The sequence below is a fragment of the Pristis pectinata genome, chromosome 1, assembly GCF_009764475.1.
Source record: "Pristis pectinata isolate sPriPec2 chromosome 1, sPriPec2.1.pri, whole genome shotgun sequence".
Taxonomy (NCBI): domain Eukaryota; kingdom Metazoa; phylum Chordata; class Chondrichthyes; order Rhinopristiformes; family Pristidae; genus Pristis; species Pristis pectinata.
The window spans coordinates 87,453,397-87,475,215 of NC_067405.1; the positions used below are offsets into that span (position 1 = coordinate 87,453,397).

The 21,819-nt window shown below is 43.2% G+C and overlaps 1 protein-coding gene across 1 annotated transcript; it reads left to right on the plus strand.

Moving 5' to 3' along the window:
- The first annotated feature begins 244 nt into the window (after positions 1-244).
- LOC127577920 (transmembrane protein 229B-like) lies at positions 245-1,047 on the plus strand. Its single transcript, XM_052029603.1, has 2 exons — positions 245-376; positions 480-1,047. The coding sequence occupies exon 2, from the start codon at positions 530-532 to the stop codon at positions 1,037-1,039; it is 510 nt and encodes a 169-aa protein (XP_051885563.1). The 5' UTR covers positions 245-376; positions 480-529; the 3' UTR covers positions 1,040-1,047.
- Positions 1,048-21,819: the final 20,772 nt, after the last annotated feature.

The following is a 21,819-nucleotide window of genomic DNA, read 5'->3' on the forward strand; positions in this document are numbered from 1 at the left end:
GCTCTGGTCTCCGTCCAGCCCTTGTCTTTAGATCGAAATACTTTGACAGCCTCAGAATATTAGATGACTGCAGTGTATTTAATATCTTTGGCTTTTGTCTGCCTGACAGACTGGGAGTTAAAATGCACATTGTGGTGTGTCTGTGCTGCTTTATGAACTCCCTTTCATGTCCTCACTTCTCATCTGCCCTCTAAAAAGCTGCAGGGATGCTCCATCGAAGCTCAACACCGTTCCCCATTCAGCTCTGAGCTGTGGTACTTTCCACATTCTGCTTCTGCTAAGTGCTTCCCTCTTTTCTCTCTCTCTCGCCCGGTGCAGATCCATTGTCGGCACAAACGCTGAGAGCTGATTAATGAGGGGTGAAGGGGTTCAGCAGGTTGGTGTCTCCTTAAAAATTAATTCTCTCCGTTTCCAAGGTTGTGCTTAATGCTGCCTTCATCAGCTTATTTTGTGTAACTGGATCTATTTTGTCTTTGCAGCCGCATCTCTCTCCATCTGCTTTTATCCCTTCCCTCCACCGGCTGAAAGGATGGCCACAGCAGAGCCCCTGAGTGCCCTCTCTCGGTGGTATCTCTATGCCATCCATGGCTATTTCTGCGAGGTGATGTTCACAGCAGCGTGGGATTTTGTGGTGCATTTCAACTGGAAGTTCCCCGGAGTCACCAGTGTCTGGGCACTTTTCATCTACGGCACCTCCATGCTGATAGTGGAACGGATGTACCTCTACCTGAGGGACAGGTGCCGTACTGTTACCCGCTGCCTCATCTACACCATCTGGACCTATATCTGGGAGTTCTGCACGGGCTACATCTTGCGCCAGTTCAACGCCTGCCCCTGGGACTACTCCCAGTTTGAGTTTGACTTCATGGGTCTGATCACCCTGGAGTACGCCATCCCCTGGTTCTGCGCCTCCTTCATCATGGAGAAACTGGTCATCAGGAACACCCTCCGCCTCCGCTTCGAGCCCCACCTCGAAGTTGCCCCGGGTACCCCGCGGCCGAGTGACGTCGTGGCAAACGGCCACCTCAAATCCGACTGAGCCCTTGGCTGCACATAGAGTTGGCAATGTCGTACTTCGAGCATTAAGGGGGAGGTCGTGGGTGGGGCGGGACTCGTGCCATCTCGCCCGGGAATGATTCCACCGGGACAGTCTGCGGGGAAGATCGCACCAGGTAAGTTTCAATTAACTTGGAGGTCAGCGTTGAGCCGGCAGTGCTTCCCGTGGACTGCAAAACCCCGGGCCCTTGTCACTGACATGGAACAAATCATGTCCAGAGTGCCTCAGCTCAGGGCTGGCCCAGGACGAACCTTGTAGGTTAGTTGCTTAGGACAGGGAGATGATACATTGTGTGGGGCGGCAGATTTTCAATTTGAATACTCCATGTTTCAACAAATATATGGGGCTGCTGACAACTCTACCTCTCTCTCCCTTTCCTTCCCCTCCCTTCCCTTCATCTCCCTCCCTCCCCTCTCAACTGTCCCCTTCATTCCCCTACCTCAATCCCCCTCCTTCCTCAATTCATCTCCCTTCCCTGGTCAAAGACTTTCACTGAACGGCTGGGAGTAGCCATTGTATGATTTCATAGTGTACGTCAGGTGTGGGGCCTCAGGATCCTCTCACCACCAGCCCACAATGCCAAACTCCAGAGAACCTGAATGTGCCTGGCACCAGAGATGAGACTGACCCATGCACCAGGCAGCCAGGGATGAGAACTGCAGGGACCATGTCGGATCTGGTCTTGTCTTCTGATACCAAGTCCAGATCCAGCTCCACGTACTCTCTACACCCAGATATACACACCGATGGGTAAGGGTCTGCCATTGTAAAATGGGTACAGTACTGCTGCTGGATACAGGTGTCACTATATCACACTGGGATACAGAACTGCAGGGTACAGGTCAGTCCTGTATAACACTGGGAAACAGTGCTGGTGAGGACAACTCTGTCACTGTGTAACCCTGGGGTACAGTGCTGCTGGGGCACAGTACTGCTGAAGACATGTCTGTCACTGTATACCACTGGGGTACAGTACCAGGGGGACAGGTCTATCACTTTATACCACTGGGATACAGTATTGGTGGGACAGGTCTGTCACTGTATAATACGAAAACAGTACTGCTCGGGATGGGTCTGTCACTGTATAACACTGGGATAACGTACTAGTGGGGACAGGTTGGTCACTGTGTAACACTGGGACACAGTTCTGGTGGGGACAGCTCCATCACTGTAAAACAGTGCAGTATTGGTGGGGATGGGTGTGCCTCTGTATAACACAGGAACAGTACTTGTAGGGATAGGTCTGTCATTTTTATAACACCAGCGTACAGTACTGGTGGGGATGGGTCTGTCACTGTATAACTGGGGTACTGTACAGGTAAGGACAGGTCTGTCACTGTATAGCATTGGGTCAGTGACAGAGCTCTGGCAAAGTGGAAAGGAGTATGAAAGATGTGCCAAGTGGACCAATGCAAACAAAGCGACAGGAGTATTGAGTGGGATAGTGAAGGAGCAGAGAATCAGGAGGCACTATGGTGGGAGTGAGGGGGTGGGGAGTGGAGCAATGAGGGGTCTGTGGGGAGCTCGAGATGGAGCAGCAAGAACTATGCCACGTGTATCTTTAAGCATATCTGGTTATGAACGACAATACAAAACACGGTCCTTGTGAGTGTCTCCTGGAGGGAGTTTGAGGTTGTAAATCCTGCCCACCCTGCAGAAGATGGTGCGCTACTGGATTGCCCAGTGAGTGCAGGGCAAGCAGGATGTGCCTGTACTCTTTAAAGTTTGGATGAACGAGAGGCAATCTTATTGAAATGTAAAACATTTTTCTGGGGTTGACTGGCTGGTTAGGGGAAGCATGTTACCCCTGGCTGGGGTGCCTAGAACCTGGGATCACTGGTTCAAAATAAAGGATCAAGTGATTCATGACAGAAATTATAAGGAATGTCTTCATCCAATTTTCTACCCAAGAACTGTAGAGACTTAGTTGCTGAGTAAATTCAAGACAGAGGCTGATAGACTTTTGGATGTTGAGGAAATCAAGGGATGTGGGGTTAGTATTGAAAAGTGATGCTGAGGTAGAAGATCAGCCATTAGCAGGCACAGGGGGGCTGATTCCAGCTCCTGTTTATGTTCTTAATAGAAATGTTGAGGCTGGTGTTGCTAGGGGAGGGTTGTACCTACCAAGCAGGGAGGGGTGATGTGCTGGGTAAGTGCATGGAGCAAGGGAAGTGGGACACAGCAGGAGCAGGTTTGCCAAAAATCCCATTTGGATGAGTTGGCTTACACTTGCATAGGATATTGGCTGCTCTGCACGACATCGGTATGTGTTGCCCATTTTCCTGTGTGTGTGTGTATATATATATATATATATATATATATATATATATATATATATATATATACATATACATATACACACATATATATATATAATATCTCCGACCTCATGTGGACTGAGTCCTGGGCTGGTCCTGAGCTGAATGATTCTGGGACACTTTGTTGTTCAAAGTCACCCAACAGACGTAAGGGCACGGGACTTTGCGTGTCAGTGACAAGCACTGCCGTCTCACTGTTGACTGAATTCATTGAAACCTACCAGCATGATCCTCCCAACAGGCAATTCCAGGAATGCCGGAATACCTCCTGGCAAAGTCAAGGGACCCTTGTCCATATCAACAGGCCTTGTCATGGCAACAACCCTTGTTCATGGCAACAAATCCCACCCATGACCTGCCCCTTTCGTTTGAAGCACGTTGTTGGCAACCTTACTGCAGCGAGAATGACCGCCTGGTCATTTTAATTTTGATTTATTTGCATTCACTGGGGAACCAGCAGAGAACAAGAACATATTAATTTCCAAGCTTGGGGCTCAAACTCCATGGACCGGGTGTCTGAGTCAGGAAAATTATAAGAGAAAAAAAGCGATCCAGTATCAATCTCATACAAGGCAGTCGACTTCATTATGAAATAAGGAAATACCTTATAATAGGGGACCATTGGCAACCCCACCTCTGCTTTCTCTGGTTAAAATGGTAGATCAGTGTTGCAATGCATAATCAGAGCCCAATCCTCACATTTGAAGATTTCCTGCTGGTTTAGGAGAGGTGTCAGTGATACTGGGAATTTAAAACTGCAGCTGGTCAACTCCAGCCAGGAAATGAGTGGGTGTCAACCATATCCAACACCACCAGTCCCAACCCCATCACCATGCCACCTCTCACGCTTTGTGCTTCTTGGTGAATGTTTTCAAGTCAGAATTAATCTCTGGCAATATTCACAGGAGTGGGGGGGGGGGGTTCAGAAAAGAATTTAAAAATAATTAAGGGGCTTGAGTGCTTATTACGAGGTATATCTTTCTTCTGGAAAGATGAGACCATGTCAATTGAAGTCCTTCTAACCTCAAGCTCAACCTAAAAGATGTGGCCTAGAAATTTCCTAACACAACTCCAAAACAAAAACCCAGTGTTGTGCAGTTGAAAACTAGAGTAGAGCAAAACTGCTCATTTCTGGGTGATTTAATGTCTGTCGGGAAATTTGACTCGTGAATTTTTGGTGGAATTTCTATTCACCTTAGCATCTTTTCCTCCAGAGTAGAACTCTCCCAAATGGAGCCAGCAGTCATGCAACAGCCAAAATTCACCTTCAATGTGACTTACAAACTCTCTGGTCTGAGAACTGATAGTTCTCATCTACTCATAGGTTTTACTAACTTGGTTTCCCTTGAAACTGTACTACTTAAAGGGCTAATGTAAAATCACCCTTGTCTTTGTGTTCACTGAGATCTGTGAGCTTCTGCAACCTTGAACCTCACTTGTGGGCGGGACTGCTTTGCCTGTGGAGGTCAAGATAACGGTCATCATCAGCTTCCTAGTCTCAGGATCATTCCAGGTTGCTGCTGCTGCTCTCTGCCACATCTCACTGTGGCTGTTCATTAGAAAGGTCATCCAACTTCCATGCTAAAGGGGAGAATCATAGAAACGTGGAAAACTTATGAACCATGGGGCCTTTTGTCCCATTATGCCTGTGCTGGCTAGAATGAGTCTGATCCCACCATCCAGCACTAGGTTCATACCCTGCAAGTCACAGCACTTCAAGAACACATCTAAGTACCATTTCAGTGTGATAAGGGTTTCTACTTTGACCAACCTTTCAGGCAGTGAGTTCCAGATCTCTCTCACTCTCTGGGTTTCCTCGTCTCCTCCCTAGTCCTCCTATCAATTACTTGAAATCTATGCTATTTGTTCTTTGACCACTCTGATAAGGGAAATAGATCTTTGCTATTTATGAAGGCTGCTGATTATTTTATACAACTCAGTTCAGTCTTCCCCCAGCTTCTTTAGTTCCAAAGAAAACAACTGGAGCTTATCCAATTGTTCCTCATAGCTATTTCAGTCAAGGATGTTCCAGTCCTGGCCACATCCTTGTAAATCTGCTGTGCATCCTCTCCAGTGCCATCTTTCCTGCCAGGTGACCAGATCTATATCCAGTACACTTCATTTGCCTTTTCTTTCTGTCCATAGAAGTGGGCAGCGTGGGCACAGGCATTTACTTGCATTGCAGGCTTCCTCAATGTGTAGGTAGTCAATAACTGCACCTGTGTTGTATTAATCTTTACGGAAAACTCCCCGGTAATATTCTACCATGATCGTCTGGCTGTAGCCCTTGTAGATATCTGTGATCCCCTTGCTCTAAGAACATGCCTTGTCCTTTCATGAGTCTGTTTAGGTCTCTTTGACTCTCTGGGGAGCAGCATCCTAGAGTCACAGTCAAAGAAAGACACAGCATGGAAACAGGCTCTTTTGCCCACCGAGTCCATGGCAACCATCAACCACCCATTTACACTAATCTTACACTAATCCCATTTTTTATTCTCCCCACATTTTCATCAACCCCCCCAGATTATATAATTCACCGGCAATTTATTGTGGCTAATTAATTTAGCAACCTGTACACCTTTGTGGTAGGGAACAGAGAACATGCAAGCTCTACACAGACAGTGCCCGAGGTCAGGATCAAACCCAAGTCTCTGGTGCTGTGAGGCAGCAGTTTTACTAGCCCCACCACTGTCCCTTCACCTCCTATCATTGCAGCATCTATTCAGTAAGCATCAACACTCTTTTAGTTGGAAGAAGGTTGTTTTAGTTGTCATATGTCCAAGGTGGCAGCCACAAGACTAAATGTTGGCATCCGTGAGAAATAGATTAGGATTGCACTGAATTAAAATTGACACAGTGCAGCGTTACACAGAAAAATCCAACTATGCTATTCTGTAAACCTTGCAGCTGAACTTGCAAGTTTAATGAGACTTTTAGAAACAGTGTTAGGATAACTCTTCTTTTGTCTTTAAAATGTGGTAAGGCAATTTATAGACCATGGTTTCAACAGATTTGAATGTCAGCCTCAGGGAATGCTCCACTGTTGTCTTTCAAATGAGTTTAATCAGAATCTTGTCTGCCTTGACATAAATATTCCATGACGCTATTTAAGGCTGAGCTGGAGAGTTCTTCACAATGTCCTGGTCAATATTTATCCTTCAACGAAACTCACAGATAAATTATCTGGTCATTGCCACTTGCTGTTTGTCAGATCTTGTTTGTAAAATGGCTGCCACATATCCCAGTGGTAGTAGTAACCACGCTTGAATAAAAGGAAAGAGGTGTTTAATTTAGCTTAATAGAAGGGGTAATTTTCATAGGCCAGACTTGTATTCCTTAGAATATAGAAGAATAGATCAATCTAATTAAGTTGTTTGGAAGAGTTTGATAGGGAAAAAGAGAATTATTTCCCCTGCTGCGGGAGTGCATGCAAGATCATGATTTAGATTTTTATTTATTTGTTCAAGGAAGATGGATGTCACTGGCAATTCCAGCATTTGTTGTCCAACCCTAATTGCCCCTGAACTGAGGAAATGGTTGAGAGTGAATCATCTTGACTGGTTTAGACAGGGTAGATAGAGGGAAGCTGTTCCCAAAAGTGTACGGTTCATGGACATGGCCTTGTGGTTTTAAACTTTGGGCAAAAGATACAAGGGGATGTGATTTTAAAAAAATTAAATGCAGTAAATAGTTAAGATGTGGGACTCACTGCCTGCAGGGATGGTGGAAGCAGTACTAATCAGGATTTTCACAAGGGTCTGGGAGAATGGCCCTGACAGGATTACTGTATTAGCAGTTGGTAATGACTTGATGGAATATAACAATTCTATGATTCAAAATAGCTCTCTGATCAAGTGATCAAATCTCACCCAAGAGAGTTGGTCGCATTTTTTCTTTGTCTTATGAAGTCCCATGGAACTCCTACAAACACTCCACCTATTCCTTCTCCTCAAAACCCAGCCTCTTCATGGAGCAATTTCTGCACTTTTGTTGAGTGCTTGAATAATTTTGGAGAGGATCCTCTGGAGGGCATATATATTCCCGTCCAATTCCAGTAAATTGGTAAACGTTTCCAACCAAAAGGCTGCAGAGCCATTGTACCTAGACTCTTAGCTTCTGTCAGAGAAACCAAGCACCACAATGTAGTTGCATTTTCAGTTCAAGGGGCCACCACTTCAATGTTGTCTCAGTCAATAGTATTTCAGTAAAGGAGGTTTTGTTATGGTTGGATAAGCTATCTTGCCATGTGGTGCCTGAGTACTTATTACTTCTAGGGGATGAGGAGACTTTGCCCAATGAAGTTTTCCTCACTTTAAACTCAATATGCTATGTTTCCGCCTTTTCCCCCCAAAGGCTGAGCAGCTGAATATGCAGCAGCAGATACAGAAAGGTGGAGACTCTGAAGATGTAGTAAATGGCAACTGTACAGAAATGAAGGTTTCTCAGTTGATTGACTTTGAATAACCTAAGCAATAGAGGTGCTGAGGTTATTTCGCGCTAATACCTGCCTTCTGCTCAGAATAGAATACAGCTTCTAAACTGAATTAGATTTAGCCAGGCTGTCTCTCTAACTGGATCGATTGTGGCGATTAATCATTCTCAGGCTGATTTGTAATTTGATCTGTAAAGCTCCCTGCAATGACGTGAGCTCATGTTGTGTTGAGCGACAGCTGGGAGATGGCGCTGGGATGAAGTCATTACTCTGGGCAGAAGCTGTACCCCTGACTTTAGAGCTAATTAATTTCTAAGTAGAATTCTGAGAAAATAATCCCATCCCAAGTTGTTTAAAATCATATTATTTACATAGAAATAGACCTATTGATTTAACTGGTCGGTGTCAGTGTTCATGGTCCTCACAACCCTCCTCCCAGCCCTTCTCATCTACCTCTGTCCGCAGTTTGTTTCTTTTTGCCTTATTTGACTAACTGCTTCCACCTTAAATGCACTTAGGGAATTCACCTTCTAATTCATTCATGGGATGCGGGCAAAGCCAGCTTATATCGACCATCCCAAACAGCCTTCAAGAGGTGGGTGGTCCCAAGGAGGGGGCAGCCAGCGGTTGCCTTGATTTGGTTAAAATGGCAACATCTGGATGGTTTGAGGGAACCTAAATGTTTGCCTCTGCATCTGACCTGAGGAAATGTGTAGAGACAGCACTGTTGGTTTAAAGGGTATGCCATAGAAAGTTTAGACTTTGGTGTGGATTTTACAGCAGCCTGCATGGGAGTCTTAAACATAGGTTTCGGCAAATCTCATGGCCATTTGACTTACAAAAGATCTGGTAAAATTAGAGTGCTGTCAGTCAAACTCTGTAGCCTAATGTGGTCCAAAAGCAATCACTGACCAGCCATGAGGCCACCTAGTTTGAGCCACATGTACTAATCCTCTTGGGCAGTCTCTCACATTGGAGGAAATCTTGCTACCACTGTTTCCATGGGTCCCAAGATGACTAATAAGCCCAGTGTGCAACCTGCAGTCCTTCCACCTTTTAGACTGGTGCTCCTGACGCATGGACTCAGGGTTCTCAGTGCCATCCCAAATGCTCCTTGTCCATTGTGAGTGGTCGTGGACCAGGGATTTCCACAGGCTGGTGGAATGTCACCCTTTCTTGAGGAAACCTTGAATCTCTTTCTCGGTCTACTGCAATCTTTTGCTGTGACAGAGATCGAAAGAGTGTCTGTTCTGGAAATGTCTGGTGTCAGGCATGTTAATGATGTAGTCTACTCACTGGAGCCAACTAAGTCTAATTGGGGCCTCAGTGCTGGAGGTGTTGGCCTGGGTGAGGACTCTGACATTGGTTTGCTTTCCCTGCTAGTGTATTTAGAGGATTTTATTAAGACAGCATTGGTGCTACCTCTCTGGTGTTGTCGCGGTAGCTGGTGAAGGTAGTCCAAAGACCAGGGATCACTGTTGCCTGGTAAACTCCAAGCCTTGTGTCAGATTTGAGATCTTAATTTTCAAACACTCATTTCCTCAAACAGCCCAAGGCTTGTGCTATTGCACTGAAGGAATGCATGCTTTCACTGTAAAATGGCTCCCAAAATGTGGGAGTATTTGTAGAATCTGCCTTGCACACAATCTACAATTTGGCAACCAAGGGAATAAACTGGTGTCTATTTCTAATTGAATTTCTGGATAGTAAATAAACAATTAGCCACCTCTGGATTCTGAATTAGTCGTACGTGCAAGTGGCTAATGTGCTAGTTGGGGTTTAGGCTGCAAGTTCGGCATGAAAACAAAAATTTGTCCTTTTGCATAATACTGCATAAGGAAAATAGACTTGGAGCAACTAAATTAGATATTGAACTGTTTTGAAATGTTTCTTTTCACCTGTAACTATAAATAACTTGAGATTGGGGCTGTTGTGTAGTGTTTCTGAAAGCCCCAGCATCTTTTGGTCGGTCTAGTTTTGGTCTAACACCAAGAACAGATGGGCATTATAAGCAAGAAGCTGAAGGTGCTGCTTGATGCCTAAGAGAGCCTGCAGGACGACATCCTGTTCAACGGCCTGCTGGGTGATGAGGTGAAGGCCATGGTGAAAGGTGTCTGCAAACCCAATGAGGTCAGCAACTTCAGAATGTTCATCGGAGATCCGGACAAAGTTGTCAACCTGCTATTGTCCCTTTCTGGCTGGAGTAGAGATTGACCTCGACATCCTGGAGGACGGCACCTCTCTGGACAAGCGGGTATGTGGCTTTGTGTCTTTCCAACCTCTGGAAGGCTTCACCATCTTACATGAGGGCAAGTAAAGCCTCTCTATCATTAGTTGGTGCAGTTGTTAAGACACTGGATTGGTAAACCAGCGGCTTGACAAATATTACAAGGGATATGCTCAAATTCTACTATGACAGTTTGCGTATTTGAATTGTATTGATTATCTGGATATGAAATAGCTGCTTTCAGTAAAAATGGATGCGAAGGTGTTATATTGTCATAATGCCACAAATGGTTCACTAATGCCCTTTAGGAAACAAAGCTTGTTATCCACAGAAGTGGTCTTTGAATTGCAGTAATGGTTCAGTATGGAGACTACAAGGAATGGAAAATCACATCAGTAATTCCCAAAGAAAGTTGGATCAATTGCATTACCATTTGTATGTAACAACTTATGGTCATCTGATGAACATCTTATCAATATTAACTCCAGCTCCTGGTTGTAATAATTTTCACTGCCCATTAAATTATTATCTAATGTTAAATATGAACTGAAATTATTCCAGAGGTGTAGCTATAGTTTGTAGTCCAGATGCCTAGCGAATGTAACTGCGACATTGAAAATGATAATTAAATTTATTTCATACATATACTCTGAAGTTATTTAGAACCATGAACTCCAGAGATGGAAGGGAGATCTAAATCAGTGGAACTAGAAATTCTCATCTCAGTGGTATTTTTATATGTATTAAAAAAATTGCCCCTCAAAATCCCACAAACAAAAGGTAGCACCTTCGGGACAGCACTGGATAAGAATGAACAGAATAGTGAACTTTACGGAACATCTAGTTTACATCAAGGTTGCAAGGATTATTTATGGCTGAGAGTGCTTCTCAATGGCTTTGATTAACTTAGTTTCCTCAGCTTTTGCATTGGGCAAACAGATAGCACAGTGGGCACCTTATTTCACATGAGATTTATATTTTGTTTTTTTTTTGCAGTGAAACCTTAATCACAAAAGTTCCTTAAAAGATGCAAGAAAATACTTAAGAACTGAAGGGAACATGGAAGTGTTTGACATGTTTTCAAACTACCTGATAGACGACAAGCTCTTTGTGAAAATTAAATCAGCCTCATCATGGAGAAGATGGACCTGGAGGACAAGATTAGGCTGAAAAACTACAGTCTCACTTGGAGCATCAGCCTGCTGACTGCAAACCGAAGCAGAAACTGAAGGATTTATGATAACCAGATGTTGAGTTGGTCATAGTGAGTGCCTCCCCTAATTCTGTTGGTGTGTGTGGCATAGCTAGATCTGTCCACCAGGGGAGCTGAGTGTGAGAGTAATCACTTGAAGAATTGAGGCTTTGAGGTTTGAAATTAAATGTTCTGCAGCGAATGGAGATCTGTCATTGATCTTTTAAGATATTTAAACTGCTGGGTGTCCTGGATTGGAGTGTATTAGCTATAAGGAGAGGTTGGACAGATTTAGATTGCTTTCTTTGGAGCGTCAGAGGCCGAGGGGTGACATGATAGAAGTATATAAAACTGAGAAGCACAGATAGAGTAGATAATCAGAGTCTTCTTCCCAAGTGGAAATATCAAGTACTAGAGGGCATAGGTTAAAGGTGAGAGGGGGAAAGTTTATAGGAAGTGTGTGGGGCAAGTTTTTTTACACAGAGAATGATGGGTGTCAGAGGAGGTAATAGAAGCAGATACGATAACAATGTTTAGGAGGCATTAAACAGACACATGAACAGGCAGGGGATGGAGGCATATGGATCAAGTGCAGGCAGATGGAATTAGTTAGACTGGCATCAGGGTCAGCGCAGACATCGTGGGCCAAAGGGCCTGTTCCTGTGCTGTACTTTTCTATGTTCTATGTCTTTTCTATGTTTTAATCATTGACACTTAACATTCTGTTTTGCAACTACTGCCCCATCCCACCACTTGTTCTGAAAAGAATGCAAAAAAAAACTGTTACATAACTAGTTTTGAACTAGTATTTAGTACTTTGTCACATAGGTGCAGGTTGGTTCAAATAAATATTTTAGGGTTAAAATTATCAGATCAGTTTTATTTTTTATTTCTTGGTTTATACTCAGACAGAGCAGATAATGCATGTAACACAACAGATGCCCAAGCCTTTTGCTTGACTAAATGATCTTTCCTTCTGTGCTGCAGGCTCCATGGTCAGCTTTCAGACCTACATTTTAAATCGTCAGAGGAAAACTCTGCTCTTGAAGGGACTTGGACAAGTTTTTTTTAACCTCAAAATGGTTCTGCTTTCATCTATCAATATTGTTTGATCTTATTAAAGAGTAAAATATCTAATCAAGTGTGGTAAGAGTGATCACGCAATAGATGAGAATCTTACAACCAAATATTGAAATGGATTTTTGCTCTCAGTTATGCAAAACATATTGCCAAGGGGTATTGTGAAACATTTTCCAGAAACATTGAGCTCTTAAAAACATTGTGACTCTTCAATAACAAAATAGGTGCCAGGCTGTTGTTAGTCAATTGTGCAATAGACTGAACTGCCCATTTATGGAGGGAATTTCAGTTGCCATTTAGGAAACAGCAAGCTCCCACAAGCCCCAGGCATTTGACTTTAGTATGTTAGTTGAGTTCCCTTAGATCTTTTGCCCATCTAAGAGGAGAGAGAACAAAAGTAAAGCAGCTACCAATTTTCCCATAACAACAAAACGAGACAAATAACCAGATTTGTTACATTCATTTGGGGTCCTAATATTTTCTTGTGTATGGGCTGACTTTAGTCAATATAGGTGCGCTTTTTCAGAAAAGGAAACTTCCTTCTCTCACAAACCACTCGCATCTGTCACTTTCTGCTGTGCTCACTTAACGCTGGCTCTGATTGGAGGGTGCTTCTCAGTTGCAGAATCATTTCTCTGACACAATTATCACTGTGCTATGCCTTCTGATCATTTCCCCACCAATGAAATCCCTAACACTCTCCATCCAATCATCTCTCCTGTCTTCTTTTCATTCCTCCACAGCTAAAACAATAATCTTCCCCACCATTTCAATCTCAATGACCTCCACAGCCCACTGACCCCAATCATCTCCACACTTACAACTCAACAGAAGGGTCTCCTTACATTCCCACAATTCACTTCACACAACCCACTCCATGCTATTCTTCCCACCCAACATGCCAATCCAGTCCTCAACTCACTTCTGCCATGGTTCCATACTCTGCAATGGCAGAGAGAAAGTTTTAAAAGTTTAGTCTTGTACTGCCTATTCTACTACATACTGTAGAAAAACTTAGGCCTTGTGCACAATAGAATATTCAAGCTAGGTTGGGATTGGGGTGATAATGTTGTGTGGCACAAAACTGGTATGGGTCCCCACATCTACACCTTTACAAGTCTTTATAAATCGTGTTACAGTTTCTCAGCCATTATGTTTAAATGTTTTTGTTTAATAGGTCAGGCATTTTCTTTATTTGTTAATGTTACACAGTAACATACAACCAATAAATATACTTAAGATGCAAAAAGTACCATATATGCTGACACAATAAAAGTGTTGGGGAAGTCAGGATTCCCATACAAATGTACACAAATGTGGAAGTCCTAAATGTTCTGAGAACTGGATTCCTCCAGTGGGCAGATACCAAATTTCTAAAACTCTTTAGCAGTAAGAACGGGAAATTTACCTGCTGAACCTGCTCCAGGTCATATTTGCTACAAATTCAGCAACTCTATCCTGTTTGGCAGCAAGGGCGGTAAAAGAGAAAGGTAAGTTTCAAGCAACTTTTTAAAATAATTTGAGTTAACAAATTTATTTAAATAATTTTAAAAGGTTTTCATTATTTTAAAGTAGCTTGTGTAGTGTGGTTAATTTTCAATAGCCCTAGTCTGGGTGGCACGGTGGCACAGCTAAAAGACCCACTGCCTCACAGCTCTACAGACCCAGAAGTTCAATCCTGAATGCCATCTGTGTGGAGTTTGCATGTTCTCCCTGTGGATTTCCCTTGGGTTCTCCAGTTTCCTCCACATCCCCAAATCGTGCTGATTGATAGGTTAATTGGCTACTGCAAATTGCCACTAGTGTGTAGGTGAATGGTAGAATCTGGGGGGACGAAGAGAATGCAGTGAGAATAAAGTAATGGGATTAATGTAGGATTGGTGTAAATAGGTGCGATGAAGGGCCTTCACAAACATTTATATCATTTGACAGCTGGTTTCACAAGATCACAAGACAAAGGAGCAGAAGTAGGCCATTCGGCCCATTGAGTCTGCTCCGTGAGCTAAACTAATACTATTCCTATCTAGTCCCAATTTCCAGCCTTATCCCCATATCCCTTGATACCTTGACTAATTAGATACCTATCTATCTCCCCCTTAAATGCCTCCAATGATCTGGCCTCCACAGCTGTACGTGGCAAAGAATTCCATAATTTCACTACCCTCTGGCTAAAGAAATTTCTCCTCATCTCTGTTTTAAACTGGTACCCTCTAATTCTAAGATTGTGCCCTCTGGTCCTGGACTCACCCACCAAGGGAAACAGCTTAGCCACATTTACTCTGTCCAGTCCTTTCAACATTCTAAATGTTTCTATGAGGTCCCCTCTCATTCTTCTGTACTCCAGTGAGTACAGTCCAAGAGCTGATAAATGCTCATCATATGTTAGCCCTTTCATTCCAGGAGTCATCCTCGTAAATCCTTTCTGAACCCTCTCCAACATCAGTACATCCTTCCTAAGATATGGGGCCCAAAACTGCACACAGTATTCCAAATGGGGCCTCACCAGTGCCCCGTAGAGCCTCATCAACACTTCTCTACTTTTATGCACTATACCTCTCGAAATGAATGCCAACATAGCATTCACTTTCCTTACTGCCGATCCGACCTGGTGGTTAACCTTTAGGGTATCCTGCACGAGTACCCCCAAGTCCCTTTGTACTTCTGTACTTTGAATTTTCTCCCCTTCAAGATAATAATCTGCCCGTTTATTTCTGTTTCCAAAGTGTACAATGGCACATTTCTCAACATTGAATCTCATCTGCCATTTCTTTGCCCATTCTCCTAAACTATCTAAGTTTCTCCGCAACCTTCCTATTTCTTCAATACTCCCTACTCCTCCACCTATCTTGGTTTCGTCTGCAAACTTAGCCACAAAACCATTTACTCCATCATCCAAACCATTAATGTACCAAGTAAAAAGAAGCGGCCCTAACACCGACCCCTGCGGAACACCACTAGTAACCGGTAGCCAACCAGAACAGGATCCTTTTATTCCCACCCTTTGCTTTCTGCCTACCAGCCAATGCTCCACCCAATCTCCTATCCTACCTGTAATTCCATGAGCTCTCATCTTATTAATCAGCCTCTTGTGCGGCACCTTGTCGAAGGCCTTTTGAAAGTCTAAATACACAACATCCACAGCCTCTCCCTTATCCACCCTACCGGAGATTTCCTCAAAAAGCTCCAATAGGTTGGTCAGGAAAGATCTTCCCTTCACGAAACCATGCTGGCTTGGACCTATCTTGCCTTGCACCTCTAGGTATTCCATAACCTCATCCTTGAGGATAGATTCCAATATCTTTCCCGCCACCGATGTCAGACTAATAGGTCTGTAATTTCCTTTATGCTGCCTCCCACCTTTCTTATACAGTGAAACTACATTTGTTACCCTCCAGTCCTCCGGAACCATGCCGGAGTCTATTGATTCCTGGAAAATTATCACCAATGCCTCCGCAATCTCTAAAGCCACCTCCTTCAAAACCCGGGGATACACCTCATCCGGTCCAGGAGACTTACCTGTCTTTAGTCCATTTAGCTTTCCTAGCACCTTCTCTCTAGTAATCTTAACTGAACTCAGTTCCATCCCTTGAGACCCCTGACTATCTGGTATATTGCTGATGTCCTCCACAGTGAAGACCGATGCAAAATACTCATTTAGTTCCTCTGCCATCTCTTTGCTATCCATTATAATCTCTCCTGCACCATTTTCAATCGGTCCTATATCAACCCGTGTCTCTCTTTTACTCTTTATATATTTAAAAAAATTCTTAGTATCCTTTTGAATGTTATCTGCCAACTTCCTTTCATAATTCATCTTTTCTTTCCTAATGACCTTCTTAGTTTCTTTCTGCAGGTTTTTAAAAGTTTCCCAGTCTTCTGTTTTCCCACTAATTTTTGCTTCCTTGTACGCCCTCCCTTTTGCTCTTATTTTAGCCTTCACCTCTCTCGTTATCCACATTTGTGCCTTTTTTCCATTCAAAACCTTTTTTCTTGGAATATATCTACCCTGCATTTTCCTTATTTTTTGTAGAAATTTTATCCATTTCTGCTCTGCCATCCCTCCAAATAGCTTACTTTTCCAATCAATTTGTGCCAGTTCCTCTCTCATGCCACTGTAATTTCCTTTGTTCCACTGAAATATCGATACACCTGCTATCAACTTCTCCTTCTCAAATTTGAAACTGAACTCAATCATATTGTGATCACTAGTTCCTAATGGTTCCTTTACCTTTAGTTCCCTAATCACCTCTGGTTCGTTACACAGCACCCAATCCAAGACAGCTGATCCACTGGTGGGCTCATCAACAAGTTGCACCAAAAAGCCGTCCCGTAGACACTCCACAAACTCGCTCTCCTGAGATCCACTGCCTTGCTGGCTTTCCCAATCCACCTTCATGTTAAATTCCCCCATAATTATCTTAACGTTGTCACTCTGACACACTTTTTCTATTTCTAACTGTAACTTGCAGTCCACATCCCGGCTGCTGTTATGGGGGCCTATATATAACTGCTATTATTGTCCTTTTACCCTTGCTATTTCTTAGTTCCACCGACAAGGATTCCACTTCTTCTGACCCAGTGTCCTTCCTTTCAATTGATTTTATATCATTACTAACCATCAGGGCCACACCACCCCCTCTGCCTACCCTCCTATCCTTCCTATGCACTGTGTACCCCTGGACATTCAGTTCCCAATCACATCCGTCATAAAGCCATGACTCAGTGATTGCCACAATGTCATATTTTTAAATCTGTAGTTGTGCCACTAGGTCATCCACTTTATTCCTAATGCTACGTGCATTTAAATATAGTACATTTAGGCCAGTACCTGCTACCGATTTTGTTGTACTACTATTGTTCAGCAAATTATCCTGACTTTTCACCTGCCTGTCCTTCTTACCATCTTCACGGCACACTATCTTGGACTTGTTCATATATACCTCTTCCTCTATCCTAACATCTTGTATACTAACATCCTGGTTTCCATCCCCCTGCCAGATTAGTTTAAATCCTCCCCAACAGCTAAATTAAATACTCCTGCCAGGATATTGGACCCCTTGGAGTTCAGGTGTAACCCATCGTTTGTGAATAGGTCATGCCTCTCCCAAAAAAGGACCCAATGATCCAGAAATTTGAAGCCCTGCCCCCTGCACCAGTCACTCAGCCATGCATTCATCTACCAGATCTTTCTATTCTTACTTCCATTAGCATGTGGCACAGGTCGTAATCCTGAAATTACCACCTTAGAGGTCCTGCTTCTCAACTTTCTACCTAACTCCTTGTATTCCTCCTTCAGGACCTCTTCTCTTTTTCTACCTATGTCATTGGTACCTACATGTACCAAGACTTCTGGCTGATCACCCTCTCCCCTCAGAATATTCTGGACCCAGTCTGTGACATCCCATACCCTGGCACCAGGGAGGCAACACACCATCTGGGATTCATTGTTGGGTTCGCAGAATCTCTTATCTGTTCCCCTCACTATAGAATCCCCAATAACCACTGCATTACTCCTTCCCCGCTGGACCACAGCACCAGGCACGGTGCCAAAGTCCTGAATGCTGTGGTCTTCTTCTCTCGGGTTATCCTCTCCAACAGAATCTAAAATGAGATATTGATTTTTGAGGGGGACCACCACAGAGGTACTCTCTACATACTCTTTATAACTACTGTCTATTTCCTGCTCACTCTCCCTAATTAGCCGAAGGTCATCGAACTGCTGCTCCAGACTCTCAACACGTTCCCTGAGGAGCTGCATCTCAATGCATTTTGTGCAGACGTAGTCATCGGGGAGGCTGGTAGTCTCCCAGTGTCCCCACATCTGGCACTCCAAACATAAAAATAATCCCAGATGCATACTGCTATGGCACTGTCCAATACTACTAAGATAAGTAAACCAGTTACTTACACCCGGTCTATAAATCTTGCCTTTTACCTGGTCTCGCCTAAGCCCGTTGAGCCAAAGCCCAACCACTCTGCTTTCTCTCACTCTGCTGCCCGCTCCGACGCTGCCTGCTGGATATGGCAGTTTTTTTAAATTGCCCGCACACTACCGAGTGACGTCATGCACCTGCGCAGTCACTCGCCGCTATCCCGAATGCTAAGGGAAAAAAGGTTTGGCCTGGGAGCATGGCTCAGCTGACTGTCAAAGCAGTTCTCTGGTGGGTGGTTCATGCTCCGACACATCATGCCATTGACAGCTTGGAGGTTGTGAGTAGCACAGGGCCTCACCAACCAGGCTGGAGCCAGCTCAAGGTAACTATGGCCTCAGTGGTTAGGGGAGTGGTGAGCACGAAGGGAAAGTACCATTCCTAGCCAGATTTGAGCTAAAAATCCTACAAAAGACTTAAATCTTAAAATTTTACGAAAACAAAAGAAAACGCATTCACTTTAATACAAATGAACTGCCGAGGGGTGCACAACTGGGCACTGATATTCTGACACTTTTACCATTTGTGACCAAAGATGAATTTCTCCCACACTGTCTCTTAACTATAACAAAGAAGGATTAATGAGGAAATACAGAGATCAGTAACCTTCAGGAAGGATGATAAAATCACAAGTTTGTGGCTGAAAAAAGTAGCATTCACAGCATTTACAAGCTCTTTCGGGTCCTACCTGTAAGCTGCTGCTAACTATAAAGGCACAATATTCAATTCCATTCACAGCTCTTCAGAAAAGAAACAGCCTTTCCTGCACATGGTCCTAGCAAGACAACAGTAAAACATGGGCAGATAAATGGCAAGTAATATTTGTGTCACACAACTGCCAGGCAATGTCCATTCTCCAACAGAACAGAGTCTAACAACCTATTCTTTATGTTCAATAGTATTATCATTGCCAAGTCTCCACCTTCTAAATTCTGGGTGTTTGGATTTTTATTTTATTAGTATTAATGCATTTGAAATACAAATATTGCATCTGAATTCCATTAGGAGAAACAACCTTCAACCATATGGGGAAATGTCTATATTCAAGAGTGACACGAGAGTTTTACACCAGTGAGATGAAGATGACCTAGTATATGCTCTTCACTAAGTTGCTGCAGAAGGAGAGCTGTGCAATTAACAATCATTGAACTCAAAGTTACATCAATCCCTTAATGCCCAAAGATACCCTGGAAATAGAACAGCTAAGATTAACTCCAAGTTACTGGCTTTGTAAAGCTCAATCTGATCACCCTAAGAGTTAAACTGATAGAAATTCAGGTGCATAAATTTTATGTAAAATACCTCTTTACTTGACACTGTATATGAACAAGAGCAGCAATTTCCCTTCTAAACTTCATCACATGGTCATATCAAACCATTTATTCATTGTTACTAGTCAAATTCTAGTTAAGCGTCTTCTATTTCCAGGAGTCTGTTCAATTGAAGTGAAGGGAATTTAAATTCAATTACAAAACTTTCAGTTGAAGTCTGGACTGAACAACAAAGGGTTGGAAAAAATATAGTTGTACACACCTCCAGTCAAACCACATCTTAAGGAATATGTTCCTCTCTGGACACCACATCTAATGAAGGATGTAGTGGCTTTGGAGAGGTGCAGTGCAGATTCACTTGAATGATACAAGAGCTAAAAATATTAAATTGTCAGCAAAGATTGCATATACCAGACTTGTTTTCCCCTGTGTATAGGTGATTAAGAAATCATCTGTGTTGGTGTAGATTTGTAGCCAGAAGGTGAAACTGCTGTGGGCAGGGAGGGTGATCTACATATGGTGAACTCAATCTCAAAAATCTCTCCTAAGGAATACAAGTATGTCTAATGTCTGGATTTTAACACAGCTCACCAGTCTTTCAGAATTGGGCTGTAGGAGGAGCGACATCCAATAGTCTGTACCTGTTTAGGCAGAGGAAGGTGGATGTTAAGTGCTATCACCACCTTTGTTTCTCACTTGTCCCAGCATTATGAGGGCCTCTTCTTCTGGAGCGCCTGGAGAATTCCCTCTGCCTTTTATTAAGAGGCAGCTTTTGCTAGAAGAAAATAGTAAACTAGTATGAAGGGCAACTAGGCATCTAGCAGATGCATTAACATCATCAGTTAAATATGACCCCTAAAAACATAGTGAGCACTTGGGTACTATGATTCCCCTTTATTGTTATTCAGTTTGCCTTTGATGTCTTCAGGCATACAAAGCACACCCAACATTCCCTCTCCATGTACAGTCCGTATCACCAGCCAACACTGCAATTCATTGTTGAAGCTTTGGACCTCCTCACAGTTAAGCACAGAATCTTAATCATGATAATCCATTTGCACAGGCACTGTCCTGTGGTTCTGTTGTCAATTTCCTCGAATCTCTAATCTGAAAATCAAAACACTGATGATGCTATTATTCTGAAATAAGGCATAAAAAAGCAGGAAATACTCAGCAGGTCAGGCAGTATGTGTGAAAGAAAACACAATGAATGTTTCAGGTCGAAGATCTTTCAGAAGAACCCTTAAAATTCTATCGTTTGGTTACTGACTCGCCTGTGTGGAAATTATTTCCCTTTAATTATCCCAAAAAAAGCCTTTGAAAGTTTGAACACAATTATTAAAGCAACCCTTAATTTTCTCTGTGGTTGTGGGGGAATGGGGAAGAATGAGTGTGTTGGGGGAGGGGAAGAGTGGGTTCGCTGGAGGGGGGGACAGGAGTGAGCTCACTGGTGGGGATAGATGCAGAAAGCTTGTTTAGAAAGGTAGTATTGTATTCCCACAATAATGAACAGATTGTGCATGGACCCAATGAACACAAGATCCTGGAATAAGCAACTATCTCCTATAACTCTGGCAACTATATTCCAGCCCCATTGACATGAAGACAACACTCATAATGTCTGCCAAAATGGATTGGTCTACTTTTGAACTCCCATCAAGTCTTTTGGATGTTAAACCAAGGCCCAGTTTGTCTGCTAAGATTGACATATTATATGTTACTATTTTGAAGAAGAGTAGGCAGGTTGTCCTCTGTGGCCTGACTAGTTTTATCACTCATCCAAAATCATTACTGAAATCTATTATCTCATCCTCATAATACTGGCAGTTTTAGGTGATCCTATGTGGAAATTTAAACAGTGACCACCCTTCAAGAGAGCTTAATTAGCTATAAAGTGCTTCGGGCCTTCCTGTGGGTGTGAAAAAAATTGTCTTTTTTTAATCATGGTTTTGTGGGGAACCAGATGTCAGGAAGAAGCAGTCAGCTAAAAGAAAAGCTGGATTGGATTTAAGGATGTGGAGTATTTTCTTGCATGGGATGCTCTTAAATAGAATTTTTTTTTCTAAGTATCATGATTGTGCACCTCTAATCATGACTAATGGGAAACTGAACTGCATGTATGAGAACCATTGGTCACGCAGCAGTGACACCAGTGCAATGCACTGTTCCTCCAACATTTGAGTGTGTATAGATAACAGGGACACAGCAAGGGTCTTGATGAGGATAACAACCCTTATGATAGGCAGAAAATCTACTTGAGCACTGCTTATAGGGACATTCCTTACTTGAGTAACTTCTGGGGATTCCTCCAT

Bases quoted from the DNA above. Each gene is read 5' to 3' on its own strand.
- LOC127577920 (XM_052029603.1), top strand. From the start codon at position 530: ATGGCCACAGCAGAGCCCCTGAGTGCCCTCTCTCGGTGGTATCTCTAT.